The sequence below is a fragment of the Adiantum capillus-veneris genome, chromosome 16, assembly GCF_014529385.1.
Source record: "Adiantum capillus-veneris isolate H3 chromosome 16, ASM1452938v2, whole genome shotgun sequence".
In the NCBI taxonomy this organism is placed as follows: Eukaryota; Viridiplantae; Streptophyta; class Polypodiopsida; order Polypodiales; family Pteridaceae; genus Adiantum; species Adiantum capillus-veneris.
Genome location: NC_140946.1, coordinates 45,190,073 through 45,205,671, shown reverse-complemented (window position 1 = coordinate 45,205,671; position 15,599 = coordinate 45,190,073). Strand labels below are relative to the sequence as shown.

General features: G+C 45.2%; 1 protein-coding gene across 1 annotated transcript; it reads left to right on the top strand.

Moving 5' to 3' along the window:
• The first annotated feature begins 9,625 nt into the window (after positions 1–9,625).
• LOC147438952 (uncharacterized) lies at positions 9,626–10,939 on the top strand. Its single transcript, XM_086484911.1, has one exon. It carries the CDS (start codon positions 10,056–10,058, stop codon positions 10,818–10,820), a length of 765 nt encoding a protein of 254 aa, XP_086341037.1. The 5' UTR covers positions 9,626–10,055; the 3' UTR covers positions 10,821–10,939.
• The last annotated feature ends 4,660 nt before the right edge of the window (positions 10,940–15,599 follow it).

Genomic DNA, 15,599 nt, shown 5'->3' with positions numbered 1-15,599 from the left:
CTCTCGTACTTTGATCTTCTGTAGATCGGAAACTGCTTCCAAGAAAGCTTCATCAATATCTAAGAGCAAAGATTTGGATTCTTTCATGGCACTAGGGGATGGCTTGTTAACAGTTGCAGGTAGGGTACCCACTAACAACTGCAGGCAGGGTACCCACTGGTGTGACAATGTGTGGGGAAGTTGAACTTGATGGAATGCTAAGACCGAGAGTGGCTCTCTGGGCCCGGGTGAGGACGCTTGATGGCTCCTCTGCCAACTACGGCGGCTTATTTTGAGGGGTAACCACGTGGGTAGAAGGGGGCGGCTGAGAAACAGTGCTAACTGCTATCAAATTGAGCTTGGGAAAGGCAAACTCAGTCTGGCTTTGACTTGGGTTCGAAGCCATGGATGCACGAATTTTAGGGCAATCCTTAGTGTAGTGATCTTTCATATCAGGGCAATGACGGTAGGGAGGGGATCCTTTGGGCAGAAGGCATTTGCTTTGGTAATGCCCATACTCTCCGCATCTGTAGCATAAAATGGGCCGATTCAAAGGGCAAGTCGAAGGGCGAGGTGGTCCTTGCTCCTGGTGCATTGAGTTGGAGGTGGACGCATAGAAGCTTTGAGGTGATGAGGGAGCATGGGTATGATAAAAGCTCTGAGATGGAAAAGTACTTTGCATACCTTGCATAGGAGGGGCTGTCAGCAAAGGTGGCATATGGTGTGGATGGCCACAGGGAGAAACCATGTTTGATGCAGGTGCTGGCCCTTGCTGAAGAGAAGGACCAAGACTTTGCTGTATTTGTCGCAATCCCTTGAGGTAGTAACAATCCTTGTCCTCATGTCCAGATTTTTCACAGAAGTGGCAGTAAACCCGAAGGGGGCATTCCTGTGGAGGGTGCCTTGGAGAGCAGCATGAGCTACACCAAACCGTAGCCTTAGTCTCTTGCTGACACTTGAGCTCTTCTAGCTCGCGCTTAATCTGTTCCAATGCCTCGTGATGTGGAGGCTTCTCTTGTTTAAGAGAGAAGGACCTCTCCTCTTGAAGAGCTCGCTGTAACTTTAGGGCTTCCAGTTCCCTGCGTAAAGAAGTTAAAGGATCTGATGGACTGTCCACGAGTACAGGGGCAGTATCTAATTGAGGAGAGTCAGTGAACTGCCTTCTTGCTCCCTCTATTCTAGTAGCAGTAGCAACAAAGTCCTCCAGATTGGCTTCAGGACGAAGACTTTCTCTGAGCTTTTGTTGAGAAGTTTTAGGCTGAGCCTTCTCTACCCACTTCTTCACCATGAATTCCTCTGGTTGCTGAGGCAGCTTGGCAACCAGGGACTTTGTTCTGGTCATGAGCTCTACAAATGTCTCCTTGGGCTGGAGCAACAGGTTGGCCAACTCATCTAGAATCTTCTCTTGATAATCCCCTGGTCGGAAAGCTTCACAGAACTGCTGTCTTAACATGGTCCAAGTAGTAAAGTGGTTTTCAGCAAACTGACTATACCATTTATCTACAAGACCATCCAAGGTGGACGGAAAGAGCACTAGGTATGTGTCTTCTCTGTTGAGGCCACGACCTCTGCAAAGAGAGACAAACCTCCGAGCATGGTCGTCTGCATCTTCTTCGGAGAGACCTTTAAAGGTAGGGAACTTGATGTTTACCTTTGCCAGAACACTTGTGAGCTCCTCCATGGCCTCTTGCTCGTGAGTCTGTTGCTCACTAGCTTGCTGTAACAAAATGGGGGAGAGCTTTACCGGAGAAGGTGACCTGGAGGATGTAGAACCGGTCGAAGGAATGGAGGTAGCCGTATGAGTAGGTATGGGTGATGGGGTTAATATGCTTCTACTGGGCACCAAGGGTTGACGCCTTCTGTGGTAGTACTTCAGAGGACTCAGTAGTGCACTTTGACGCTGCAAAGACCTCCTTGTATGTGTCATGTAGTAACCGCCAACCCCACCAAGCTTTGGGCAAGAAAACCTTCACTTGGGCAAGACAACCTTCACTTGGTTGAACATTGGTCTAGACTCTACTAGACCAGGGCGAGTGACTAGACCACCTGACCTGGACCAGGACGAGGAAGGACTAGACCAGGGACGAGAAGGACTAGACCAGGACGAGCACTGGGTGGACCAGGGCGAGAGAGGACCAGACCAACAAGGCGAGAGACTAGACCAGCTAGATTAAGCTGTCAAGGGTGAAACTGAACCAGACCAACAGGCTGCACAGGCAAAGCGAAGAAACCAGCTACTCAACAGAGTGAGACTTCAGTTGAGGTCCCACCGTGATCGCCAAAATGAGAGCACCTGTAGCGCGGATAATGTGTCGTGCTCTCTACAGTGTGGGTGCCCCTCAGTGCAATGTGCGTGACAATCTCACTCAAACAAATGGAAACTCTCTCAAACAGAATGAAACACAGAAACAATGGATAACAACAGAGACACAACAGTGGACCAGAACATGTGGACTCGACTAGCTCAAAGAACCATGTACAGACTCTGGCATGGCAGCACACTCAGCTCTAGCCCAGGACTCACAGGCACAAGTGGGGTGTCGAGGCTCAGATGTGCAGGGATGGTGAAGCAGTGCTCTGTGTAAGACTCGCTACCTTGACGATGCTGGACCAAAGGTGAAGAAGATGATCCCGATGACCAACCGCTACTACTCCTATGTACCACCATAAAGAGCCACCAACGGCTCATAAATGTCAGCCATGTGGTGACTTGGCCACGAGGTCCACTAGACCACCGTCGGTACCCTGCCACGTGTCACTCCCTAGGCCAGAGGGTCCAGAGGGTCTGTCCAGTGTGAACCAGCCTAGACCAATTGTACTAACTGTGTCCTGTGAAAGTGACACTGTAGCCTGCTACAAGCACTTTCTGGTAGAAGAGGCAGAGATACCCAGCAACTTGCAGTGCACCTTCTCAGCAAGACCGGCAGGACAACCTAGTGTTTTCTACAGCAGATAGCGTAGCGTTTTCTGCAGCAACAACCCTAGCGTTTTCAGCAGTACCCCATCAGCCTGACGTTTTCGCATTTGCATATTCACATCAGTGTTAGCAGATTCCCCGCGACAGGATCAGCCATTGCATCAGCGTTTTCAGTTTTGAGCACTTCGACTCCGCAGCAGCAGCCCCAAACCTCGCAGATCTCATCTTCCCGCAGACAGCAGATCCTCGCCGCGTGGTCAGATCAGCCAGCGTTTTCAGTTTCAACCTGCTGTTCGCAGATTTCAGCACCTGCGTTTTCAGCGCATCGTCATCGCGTCGTCGCCATCGTCGTCCTCGCCGACATAGAGTCAGAATTTAGCAGATTTGCAGATTTCAGCCCCTAGCGTTTTCAGATTTCAGTCCGTCTCGTCGCCGTCATCATTGTCGTCGACATCGTCGGCAAGTCCTTTGCATCTAGACCAATGTACCAGATTTGTGCAATCAATAGCATAGACTTCTCGCCATAGAGAGTGGGGCCCTTGGAGGAGGATTTGACAACATTGTGGTGTCGTATTCTCTTCGCTCGCTATCTCTTCGTAGCTTCATTCACAGTGTCATTCACTTTGTTTGTGATCATTTGCACTCTCTCACTAAAGGAACGGAAGGCTCTCCCTTCCGTAAGTAAAAGGAACCCTTGAGCACAGTTCGGAGCACTCATCTTGAGCAAAGTTCAACATTCACTTCCGCTGCACCTTACCGAGCAAGCATTTTAAATATCATTTCTCACTACTCCACCCGGGAGTAAAATCACCAATCATTGAAACCGTATTAAAACAAGATTCTATCTCAAATCATCACCAAGATGGGTTTAGAGCAGATACCATCCATTTCAAACAAATTTCAAATAGTACTTCCTCAAACAAAGTTCAAAAGTACTAAAACAACTAGATAATTTATTCAAGTTTTTGTTCAAACAGCCGAACTTTGAGGATGACTAGCTTGTCCTTCCGCATCACGGTAATTAAGTGTCATGTCATTCTTGTCATGCCAAGACATGCCCAAAAGAACGTCACAATTGCCCAACTTCATAATGTGAAAAGCGCCTTTCCGTGATATCCTTGGATAGTTACTGGAAGAGTACCAATGAGAGGTACCACCTTTTGGGTCTGACCGGTGGCTAACTCGACTTTGATTTCGCACGCTGTGGATCATAATCAAAGTCCATTTGCTTCAGGAATTGTGGATGGATGAAGTTTTCGGTAGCTCTTGGGTCAAATAAAATTAGGGCTTTGAAGCCATTAACTTTGTTATATGCTCGACACAATTTATTTGTTCTTTTAAGGCGTATACCATAGATGTTAGGTACAAGTCCAATGGTTGATTTAGCTCGTTTGGTTAGAGATGGTCTCAGGGTTCTGTCGACCGTCAACGTGGGTGTTGGCTCCGCTGGTCTTTCAGTACGTTGGAACTCGGGGACAACCAAAAATAGTTATGCTCTGTTTGAAAGCATCCAAAACATCGGCCTTCTTGTAATAAGGTGTTGTCACAAGACGGGCACCACGTGCCAATAGAAAAGAACAGACTGAACAAACATTTAGCACTTCAATAACAACTTAACTGAGAGAGAGAGACGACATGCGACACGGAGTGGCGGAATTCCACCCCAGAGAGTATTGGACCCAAACCTTGGCGCCCCTTTCGGTATTTCTTTATATTGCATCAACACAGTACAAGCCGGTACTCTAGACTCTGCACCTTCTCCAAGAAGCATGAGAATGAGCCCATGGCTTCATATTTAAAGGCCCTAGGCCCCAAAAGTAGTTTACATGAAAAGCCTTCAAAACTCAAAAGCTTCTGGTCCAAAAGCAATGCCAAAAAGCTACCAGTGTAAATCATAGAATTCTGTACAACTGCCACGTCAGCAGTCGGTGCAAAAGGCAGAGCGTTTGTACAGTTGCCACGTCATCAATTTTTGCGTAAGTCTTGGTGTGTATGTGTGGATCCTACTTTATTTTAATCCCTTTATGTCACTGGGGCCACATCGGACGGGGTCCCCATAAGTTGGTAGGACTTCTTCTTCTGTTACTTGTTCTTCTTGGGTTTAGGCCCCTCGGGCGGGATTTGTAGGTTGGCTCCATTCTTTAGGGCTTTGACACGTCAGCAGTTTGTGACATCCTCCCTTCTTGAAAAAAGTAAGGATTACAACATATCTGCAAAACAACTCAAGTTAGCTCAAAAATTTCCGAGGGTCATTCCGAGGGACAATCAATTTGCTCTTTTTCTTTTGTTAAGGAGTTGGCTTCTCCTTTCGGCTCTTTTGATCAAAGAGTTGGCTTCTCCTTTCGTCCAGATCGGAACTCTTGATATTCCGGCGTAGTAAAATTAGCCATCACACCCATACTGCACTGATCTTCCACGGGTGTTTTAATGCACTAAAATTGCATACCCAGGCAATCTCATCCAATTAGGAACATCAATAGATGACACATCACAATGCAACACAAATGCTCACATATGCATGTTATAAGACATAGAAACATAAAGTCACCGATGAACACTCCCCCCGCAAATAACCATCCCGGTCCGGTACTTTCAAGGCGTATGCCATAGATGTCAGGTACTAATCCGATGGCCGGTTTAGCTCGTTTGGTTGGAGATGGTCCTGGGTTTTTGTTGACCGTCGGCGCGGGCGTTGGCTTCGCTGGTCTATCAGTGTGTTGGGGACAACCAAAATAGTTATGTCCTGTTTGAAAGCATCCAAAACATTGGCCTTCTTATAGTAAGGTATCTCGTTGTTGAGGTGTCAAACGAGGCCTATGCGGTTGGCTTTCACGAGACTCTCGAGAATTTGTTCTTTGCTGGCGAGAGTTGTGGTTAGTGGCCGGTGGTTCTTCTGTGGTGCTTTCCCTTCATCAGTTTGTAGCCGACCGCGGCATGGTCGATAAGCTCTTGCATGGTAGAGACTTGCTTGGAAAGACTATTCTTGCAATGGTGATGGTAGTCCAATGGTATAGCGCTTGCACTGGTCCTCCAAGGAAATGAACTTAAAGAAGGACAACAGAAGGTACACGTCGAGAAACCTTTGGTTATAGTCGTCCATGATTTCGGTGGCAAGCATTTTCAAGTTGCCTCACTTTGCCAAAATCCAGACTTCAAACATAGAAGTCATGTAATTGCGTGCAAAAACTGTCTTGAAAGCTTGCCAAGTCCTTGGAGCATGCGGTTGTGTCGCGATTGAACTCCACCATTGCATAGCATTATCTTTAAGAAATCCTGCTGCTCGAGAAATCTTGGATTCTTGTGTATAGTTAGATGTTGTCGAATTGCTGTAGGAACTGCAATGCTTTCTTTCGATCTTTAACCCCGGAAAAAGTGAAAAATTTGACTGTCGTGCCGCCATCCTTGAAATCTTTGGGTTGGTTAGGCATTTTCCGGGTATGGATAATAAGGTATCCATATGGGCTCCAACCATTGTAGCCTGGTGGCGGTGGTGGTGGTGGTGGAGGTGGGGGCAATGGCGGTGGCAAAGGCGGTTGCACTGGATCAGGGTCAGATTATTCGTGAAGACTCCCCCGATCGGAACAGACGGTTGGGAAGGTTGCGGGTTGGAAGCTCTCGTACTTTCTGGTGCCGGAGGAGGAGGTATCACCTGTGGCATCAGAGGGGGTAACATGTAATTCAAAGATTGTTGAAAACTTTGCAGCATTGGAAGATTCTGCTGAGAATGCCGCAAAAGAATATCGTGAAGCTCATTGATAAGAAACTGCAAATATTCTGGTGAATCCATGAACGCTATGTCTTGGGTTCTTTATGGCTTATGCCTTGTAAGACAGAGCAATGAAGACGGGAGCGCGCCCGATGTGTGATGGTGTCAGGTGCAGCGGAATTGTTTAAGGATTTAGCTCGGATCTAGTACTCCGCACAAACACAAGGGATACTTTACTTCACTTGAAAGACTGAACTGAATTGAAAGAAAGAGAGAGACACAAGAGAGAGAGAAGAGACACGGTATATCGGGTCCCAAACCCTCAAGGGCCCCCTTGCTTTGGGTATTTTCTTTATTCTTGCACAATGTCGATACAATGACTAAATGATGAGATGCTGATGCTAATGTTATTGATGCTACTGATGCTGGGTATTGGGTACGGATGGTATTGTGGGGTATTGAGATCATAGTTACCCGGAACGGAAAATTGGAACGGGGAGCGCAGAAGGGTAACATGCATGAATTGCCATTCCCTGTTTCGGATATTCGGGTGTGAAACACAGAACGGGGATCTAGGACGGGAAATTGGGATGGGAACAGGAAACGGAGACTTGAAAATGGCCATTCCTTGTTACTATGATTGAGGTATTGAGAGGTTCTATGTTGACGACGACGACGAGGTACTGATGGGTCTATGTCGACGACAAGGTGTCAACGACGAGGTACTTGACGGGTCTGTGGATCCTTATGCTGAGCCAAGGCACAAGGGGTACTAGGTGCTGGGGTACTGTGTCGACGACGGTGGACGATGATGACAATGTCTACAACGACGATGACGATGCTCAGGCTAAATGCAAGAATTTGCTAGCGGTGTCAATGGTAAGGGGACTGCAACCAATGACGAGGCTAGGGTTGGAATTTGCAAGCGCTCCAAGCTGAAAACGCTGGCTGTCTTGGGCTGAAAACGCTGATCATGGGTAGTGGTTTCTCTTGGTCGTGGCATTCAATGGCTTGTAGTCGACGCACACCCACCATTTCCCATTCTTCTTAGGAGTGATAACCGGGAAACCCACTCTGACTCTTTCACGGGGTATATAATACCTGCCTCCAACAATTGGTTGATCTCCTGCCAAAGGGCGTCCTTTTGAATCTCCCCTGATCTCCTTAGCTTCTGCGCTTTCGGCTTATACCCTTCTTTGAGAACTATCTTGTGCTCAACACCCTTTGCTCCTCGTAGATCCTTGTACTTCGTCACAAACATATTTGGAAAAGAGGCACACAGCTGGACATAGCCTTCTCTCTCTTGCTTGGTCAAATCCTCGCTCAGCATATTGACTACCTCTTCCGCACCTATGCTATGCCATGAACCTGCGGTTGCATCTTCTCTTTTGCATGAGAGCTTCTACGGTGACACCAAACAAATCGGCATCTATCTTTAGCATATCATCCTCGCTCTCCTCTTCCTTGGTATGAGTGTAGCCTTCATTATAGGATGTCTCAGTCTCGTACTTGTTACACTTATCATAGGCAAACTTTGGTTGCATTGCCAGGGGGTATCTAGGGTAGGACGACTTTTACATCATGCCTCTGGAGGGGTGTGATGTCCTTCGGGGGATCCCTTGGTACCAGAAGAACGGCATCGTGGTTGACTATCGGGCAAGAAAGGCTGCTTTGAAGGATGAGAAAGGCAAAGAAAGTGCTCTTGATGTAAAGTTAAAGGGCGAGTCTGTTCCACTTGTATCGGCTTTCGATTGTTTCAAGACTAATTAAATCTAGTCTCTTTGTTTACTCGATCAAAGGAACTCAAATGAAAAGAAGAAGTCATTGGTCAAACATGTCAGACATCGAGAGAGAATGACAGTTTTTCAGAGGGTTTGCCTGAAGCGCTACTTAAATTGGACCATGTTGGTAGGAAGAGGATGGAGAAGAAGTCCCAAGTTTCGCTTAAGGGGGTGGTTGTTGGGGTAAGTCTGATGTGAACTATCAATGGTGCCTAGCTATGAGGCTTACATAAATTGGCTAGACTGGAGGGCCCAGGTTTTGGGGTCTGAATGGCTAGACCAAGTTGTGGAACATTGCATCAAGTGTGTATGCGTAGGAATAGTGATGGGATGGGTGACCTCTTGGAAGGTGTTACCCCCCATGTCCTTCCGGTTCTTGTGACGATCATGCCATAGAAACCACTACTTATCAATAAAGACTTGCAAGTGGGGCGCACCTTTGCACCTGGATGTCTGCAAGTGGTATCTCCTGGTATGCTACGCTTTGGGTGTGAAGGTTGTACTTCGCCGGCAGCCCACAGAAACTAGGGCTGGACTGCTTGGTTCTTTGCCCTACTCAGATACTCCAAGGGGGTATTATCGCATGCTGAAATGCCACTGAATCCATTCTTGGGAGGGGAGAATGTGCAAGATTCAAGGCAACCAACTCTGAAAATTCATGTAAGCTCTATCTAACGTCTTTGGCCTCAAGGCATTTCGTCTATTACTGTCCCTCATTGGCTCCTTCCAGTGGCTCCTAAGTGCTTTTTGTCGGAAATTTGTAGCTTTCAGTGAGACCCATCTTGCGAAAATAATATATACAATACATGTATGCATGCACTGTGCATACATGTATGCATGCAATCATTACCATGCAGTCACATCTATGCATGTCTCTCATATCCTCAGAAAAAAGTGGGTATAGTCTTTCAATTACAATGTAGCGCTCGCTGTGTGTGTGCTGCCACGTATACAGAGGCAATGGGGCATCATATCAGGTGAAAAGTAATTAGAACAGTTGTTACCAGAGTAAGGGGCTATGCCATGTACGTCAGATGAAGATCACATTGTATCATGCTTATGGTGCAAAAGGTGGTGCATGGGAATTAGTTTTATTGAGATTCAAACCCAAATTTTTTTACTTGAGTGGTGACAGGTAACGAAAGCTTTTTGCTAGAGTTGATTCTGCTTCAATTAAGAGTCCTGACAGTAATATCGTCCTCTTTGAACTTCATGATTTCAGGGACTCCAAATACTACCATTAGGGCTGTCAAAGTGGAGGCTTGGTTTTCATGTCTAGAGTCAATGCTCGACCTTTTGGAAAGTGGCCTCTTCTGTTTCCCAACCATGGTACATGCTATAGAGAGCTCCTCAAGTCGTGATTCAAAGCACCCTGGAGATCACATAAACAGCATTCTTGCATTAGTTGGGGTGCAAGAGTTAAGCGTCCATAAGGATGAGCAGATCGCGCTATCAACACTGGAGTTCTTCAACAGGATGGGCAAGAAAGGCCTTGAATTTGCAGTCTTCACAACTAACCATCATGCACCGCCCTCCTTGGAGGATCATTCCTTTCACGGTCGGACGTGGCTTCCTAGTTTGTGTGGGAGCATATCCCTACCACTCTCTCACTTCCAAGACGGAGGAGCCAACGTCTTTAACATGGGCAACACCGAGTTTGACGTCTTAGAGAATGGCCACATCAAACTCACGGGATCACTGGTGTGTGTGCCAGTGTGGTTCTATTGGAAGAAGGCTACTGCTGAGTACTGGTGAAGTGGCATGCCAGGCTTTATTCCCCACTCTCGCCCCCCCGCATCAGCCTTTCCAGGAGGAAGAGCATTTGAAGGAATACTCTGAGCATCTGCTAGGTAACAAAGACATTACAATTTCTGCAATATGCCTGGAGGGAGACGACACACCTGTGCAAGTTATCATTGGGAATGTGCCTCATTCAATATCATCTGCAGCGCAGAGGATGGACTGGCGTGAGGCATCTTTCTGTTGTTATTGCTCCACAAAATCGGTGGATCCTACATGGGTTGCAGCCATGCGGCAATACTTCTTTATGGACACAAAGAGAGTTGACAATCTGAGTCGGTGTGGTTTGCACGATCCCTTGGGAGTGCGCATGTACATAGAGGAATTCTTCGAATTTCCGACAGTGCGGACATTTGGGCAAGGCAATGAAGTTGAGCTCTTGCAGAGTAACGAAGTGGGCAGCTTCTGTGCCTCGCTTGTATTTCCTGCGGAGGTGCTCGTGCGGCCTGAAACAGGCACTCCGGCTCGTGATAATCTCGGCTTTGAATTTGAAGCGGTGGCCGTGGAGGGTGATTGTGCTAGTAGTAATGAACCCGTAACCAAAATCGGCTGCTTCAGCGGCACCTCCAAGTTACGCGAGATGCTCAAAAGCAAGCTCGTCAAATTCCACCTCCTTGAAAAACTGGTGATTTCGTAGGCCCCAACTGTGTACATCCTGTACTATTTGCATACACTTATCACAATAAATTTCTCAAAGGTCAACAAAGAGGTTACTACACATACTAACAAGAAACACACAAACTATATTGACTTCAGTTCCTTGACAAAAAGTATAGAAACCAGATTAACTATTTACGACTCTAGTCTTTCAAAATCCTTAGGGAACCTTGTTACGATTGCATTGTCTATTTAATTGGCTCTTCATTTTTATAACCGCTTTTCTCAATGTTGCTATTTGTTCTTCCAATTGGCAAACCTTTTACATCCGTTACATTGACTTGACATTCATCCACAAACTTTCTCATATGTCTATATCAAACTACAAACAAACTTCTAAATGTTCCATTCCCCTATGTAGTAGGCTCTTGTAACTCTCTCTAGATTTGCATAATGCTGTCTCCCAATCTCTCGAACGTTGCATCGCTCACATTGTTCGTTGACTCCTTCATTTGTGTGTCTTCAAGATCACCTGATTAATTCTCATAGTCCATTGCTCACTTGCGATTCATACACAGATATTGTTATATAAAATACTACATACATAAAAACCAATTGCTAAACATTGTGTATACAATACAATGCGACAGTTGTTGCCTTCGTTCGATGCAATAACGACGTGTATTCATCGCCTATCTTCGGTAGCCTTTCATCATCGTCAACGCTCATACTGTCCCTAGTAGTTTTCTTGATTGTGGGACTCGTATCAGTTATCTTCTTACTTATATACGCGAAAACAACGCCATGTATTTGAAAAACAAAAGATTGACTGAGAAAATTAGTTGAGTTCACTTACCTCTCTATGTCTTTCCAACAAGACATAAACCAATCCATTCTTGGTTGACTGCTTTGGTACAGATTGCCTGCAACAAAGATTGTGACCACATCTTGGTATATCATTGCAGATGGAAATGTCATGCATGTCCAAAGGGATTTCATCTTCCTTGAGCTCATTCCTTGCCCTTGATATGGAGTAATTCATGTTGACAAAGGATAGTACCTACCACTATATAACATCTTGTGCAATGTACCCAATAAATCTTTCCCGAATGGGTATCACACACTATGAAAATCTCTAATTGTTTACCGCGGTCTTTTACCGCGTTTTGTAGAGAGAAGGTCCAAATTCAGCTAGAGAGGGAAGAGAGAGGAGGGTGGGGGGCATTTTTTTGTATTTAAACTATTATCGCGACTATTTTCGTTATTATTATCGTGTTTATTACCTCAGTTATTACCGCATTTATTTTCGAGGGGAGATTTAGCGCCTAAACTTTCAAATTCTGGCTTAAACATTCCCCCTCTCTCTCAAAGTTTGGTGTTTTTCTCCTCTCAATAAAAATTAAAAAATCTTATATGAAATTTTCAAATTTAAAACAGAAAAGATATGAAAACATGTAACAATAGATAGCTATTTAAGATTACACTTGGTTACAAATAACTAATCATTGTCACTTGATTAACATAATTGAGCATGTTAACAAAATTAGAGAGAGGAAGAGGAGGGAGAGAGAGATGAATGGATTACACGATAAAAAATCTTCATAACTTAAAGTATGGAAAATGTTTATGAATCATCTTTCAAAAGATTTTTATATGAAGCATCATCCAATTCTAAGCCCATGGCTCCTAAATCAATAAAGAGAGAAACGGAATTGTCGTTTGTGGATGCGTTGCTTTCATCATCTTCAAATTCGTCTTCATCATCATGACAATCATCCTTGCTAAGAGTTGCCACCGTCGGATTTGATTCATCGACCTCCCTCTCCTCTGTCTCCACCTCATTTAAAGCAGTAGGTGGAAGAGGATCGAAGATGGTCTCCACTTCATTAGTGGAAAAAATGGTTCTCTCCCGAGGTGTTACGTGAATTACGTACCAAAGTCTTGGTTGATGGATTGCTGGGATATAGATGACCTATAGAAGAGAAGCTCAAAATGAGTAACATTGGTATAATTGATGTTACAAGCAAATAACAATAAAAAAGGTAGTGACTCACCTGCTCACAATTGCGCGGTAAAACTAAATTGCCATACCTCCCTATATGATGCACACTAGAGTCCACCATGAGAGACCATTCTCATGTCGTTTAGACACATTTGCAAACCACTTGTACTCGAAGATGAAGGTATGAAAGGTTCTAAAATTAACCTTTAGTATCCTTTCAATGGTTTCACAGTGTTTCGTTTCATCACCGTCTGCGTCAAAGTTGCCCATGATGCCACAATTCATGGTGGTTCAATGCTCGTCAATGTGGCGCGTACGAAAGTGACGACCCTTTGACCACATAGAGTTAAAGGAAAGGCACTACAAAATAGGAAAATATATTTTATCAAATACAAAGATAAAATCCAAAAAAAATTACAATATGGTTTAGGTATATGAGTACTCTACCTTTGGTACGCAGCCTCGTGCATACTCCCATTCTTTGTTGGTGATGTCTTCTCCGCACGCTTTTGCTTCGGCCATTCTCTCATGTCCACTCCGCACTAATGAGATATGGGAAACATGCAAGGTGTCTAGGCACTGGGGGTATTCTCCTTCCTCCATGTACTTGTTTCCATGCTTCTCTCTCTTGCAAACGCCTTGCCTTTGCCCATTGTCCACAAGTCCACCCACTTGGTCATAACCTTTGCATTGAGAATACAAAAGTTATTGATCACTCGGGATAGATTCATATCCATGTTAAGCAGTTTTCTCTTTCCACTTGGCAAGTGTGAAGTCATCCTTGCATCTTCCTTGTCTGACCACATGCGAGGTATTGAAGGATGAACTTGTGTCAAATACTCTGAGATGTAAACAAATTCCTCTTGCACGATCCACCCTTCGGCCATACATGTCTCTGGTTGAGACCGTAGCCACACAAAATCTTTGAGAGTCTTAAAAAACCTCTCTAAGAAGAATATCCATCGTGCGTGCACTACTTCACGTATAGAGATCTCCTCCAACACGTGAACCAAGAGGTGGATTTGACTAAGAAGGACCAATCGAGGAAATGTATTCTCAATGACACACACAGTTTCTGTTGCAAGTGTTTGAGCAGCAGGGATAGCATCTATTTCAATTTCCTTGGAGCTCACAAATCTGCAAACAAGAAAACACACAAGGATACACCAAGTGTTTGTTGAGATTATTGTATACATAAAAAAGTGTAGTTGAGCGGAGTCTTGTGGTGTACCTTACTAGTTCTCCAACTTTGAAAATAGCATCCCTGACTTTCTTGTCCCGACATATACACATCCTCAACGACATAATAAACTACAATGTAAATTAAGAGAAGGGAAAGTGAGAGAAAGTCATACACACAAACTATAGACAGAATAGGGAGAGGGACATTACTTGAAGCATCTTGTGTCAATCATGGGACTTCAACCCATACAATTGAACGCTTCCACCCTTCTTCGCTTTTGTGAAAGCTTCCTTTAGCGACTTCATGTATCGTGTTGGTGTGCAAATAGAAGCAATGGTACCCTTCACTTTGTCTAATTCTTCTTTGGCTAGCATCCATGGTGCTTTAAGAAGCACAATCTTTCCATTGTGGGTACAACGTGGAGTAACAGAGACTGGGAGACGTTTCAAAAGCTTCAAATCCTCCCTCGCACCCAATGAGTCCTTCTTGCCAATAATGTGGTCCCATAGTGTTTGGGCTAGATTCTTAAATATGTGCATGGAATCCAAGAGGTGTTGTATTTTTAAGTCCTTCCAATATGGAAGCCTTAAAAATATGGAATACCTTGACATACCTTTTGGTGGAGGACACGACAGAGCCGGATTGTTGTTGTAGTGCTCTTCCCAAATGGTTGCCCAATTTGCCATCGTGAGCTTCAGAGGTGTCTTCCCATTTGTTGGAGCCTTGTGCTTGCTATGACCTTGGGGTAAGAAACAATGGTTGTTTGGATAGATTACCTTGCGTAAGCCATCCGGTCTCTCTGTCACCAATGATGGCCCGCAAGTAGGACATGCATTGTGATCCATTGTGGACAACCTTGCATACATATCATATTGTTATAGAGATAGAGGATTAGAGAGAGAGAGAGAGAGAGAGGATATACCAAAAATCTCTCCAAGCCCAGGATAGTCGTGCATAATCCACATAAGGATTCCCCTCACAATGGCTTCTCTCCCCCCCTTTGCAAGTGAGACATCTACAACAGGAATGCCTCTCCATAACTCTTCCAACTCCTCGATGTCTCCCATGGTGGAATATTGTAGTTGACGATCATCACAGGCTAAGTACTCCATGAAGTAGACTTAGTGCCGAAGGGGTTGATACCATCACTTGCTAATCCAAGCGTCAAGTGTCGAGGCTCCAACCCAAACTCTGGCCAATGAGTTTCGATGTGCCTCCATGCAGGTGAATCGGAAGGGACACACATCATTCCATCATTTGAGTGGTGGTTGGCGTGCCACGTGAGAAGCTCCACGGTAGACCTGCTTTTAAAATGTGTTGAATGTGAGGACTTAAAGGAAAATGTCTCAATATCTTCGGGGTAGGCGCGCCCCGCTCACTCCGGTCTTGTATCGTGCTTCCCTGCACACGGGACATGAGGTAGCAAGTGCGTGCTCATTGCAGTATAGCATGCAATCGTTGACGCACGCATGGATGCGCTCATACTTCATTCCAAGTGCAGTGACATACGATCTAGCTCGTCGACGATCTGGAGGCATGTGGTGATATTTTGGCAACATTTTGCCCATCAAACTACAACAAACAGGCGAATTAATACAATTGCAAGGAGGCGGTATCATAAAGCGAAAGAGATA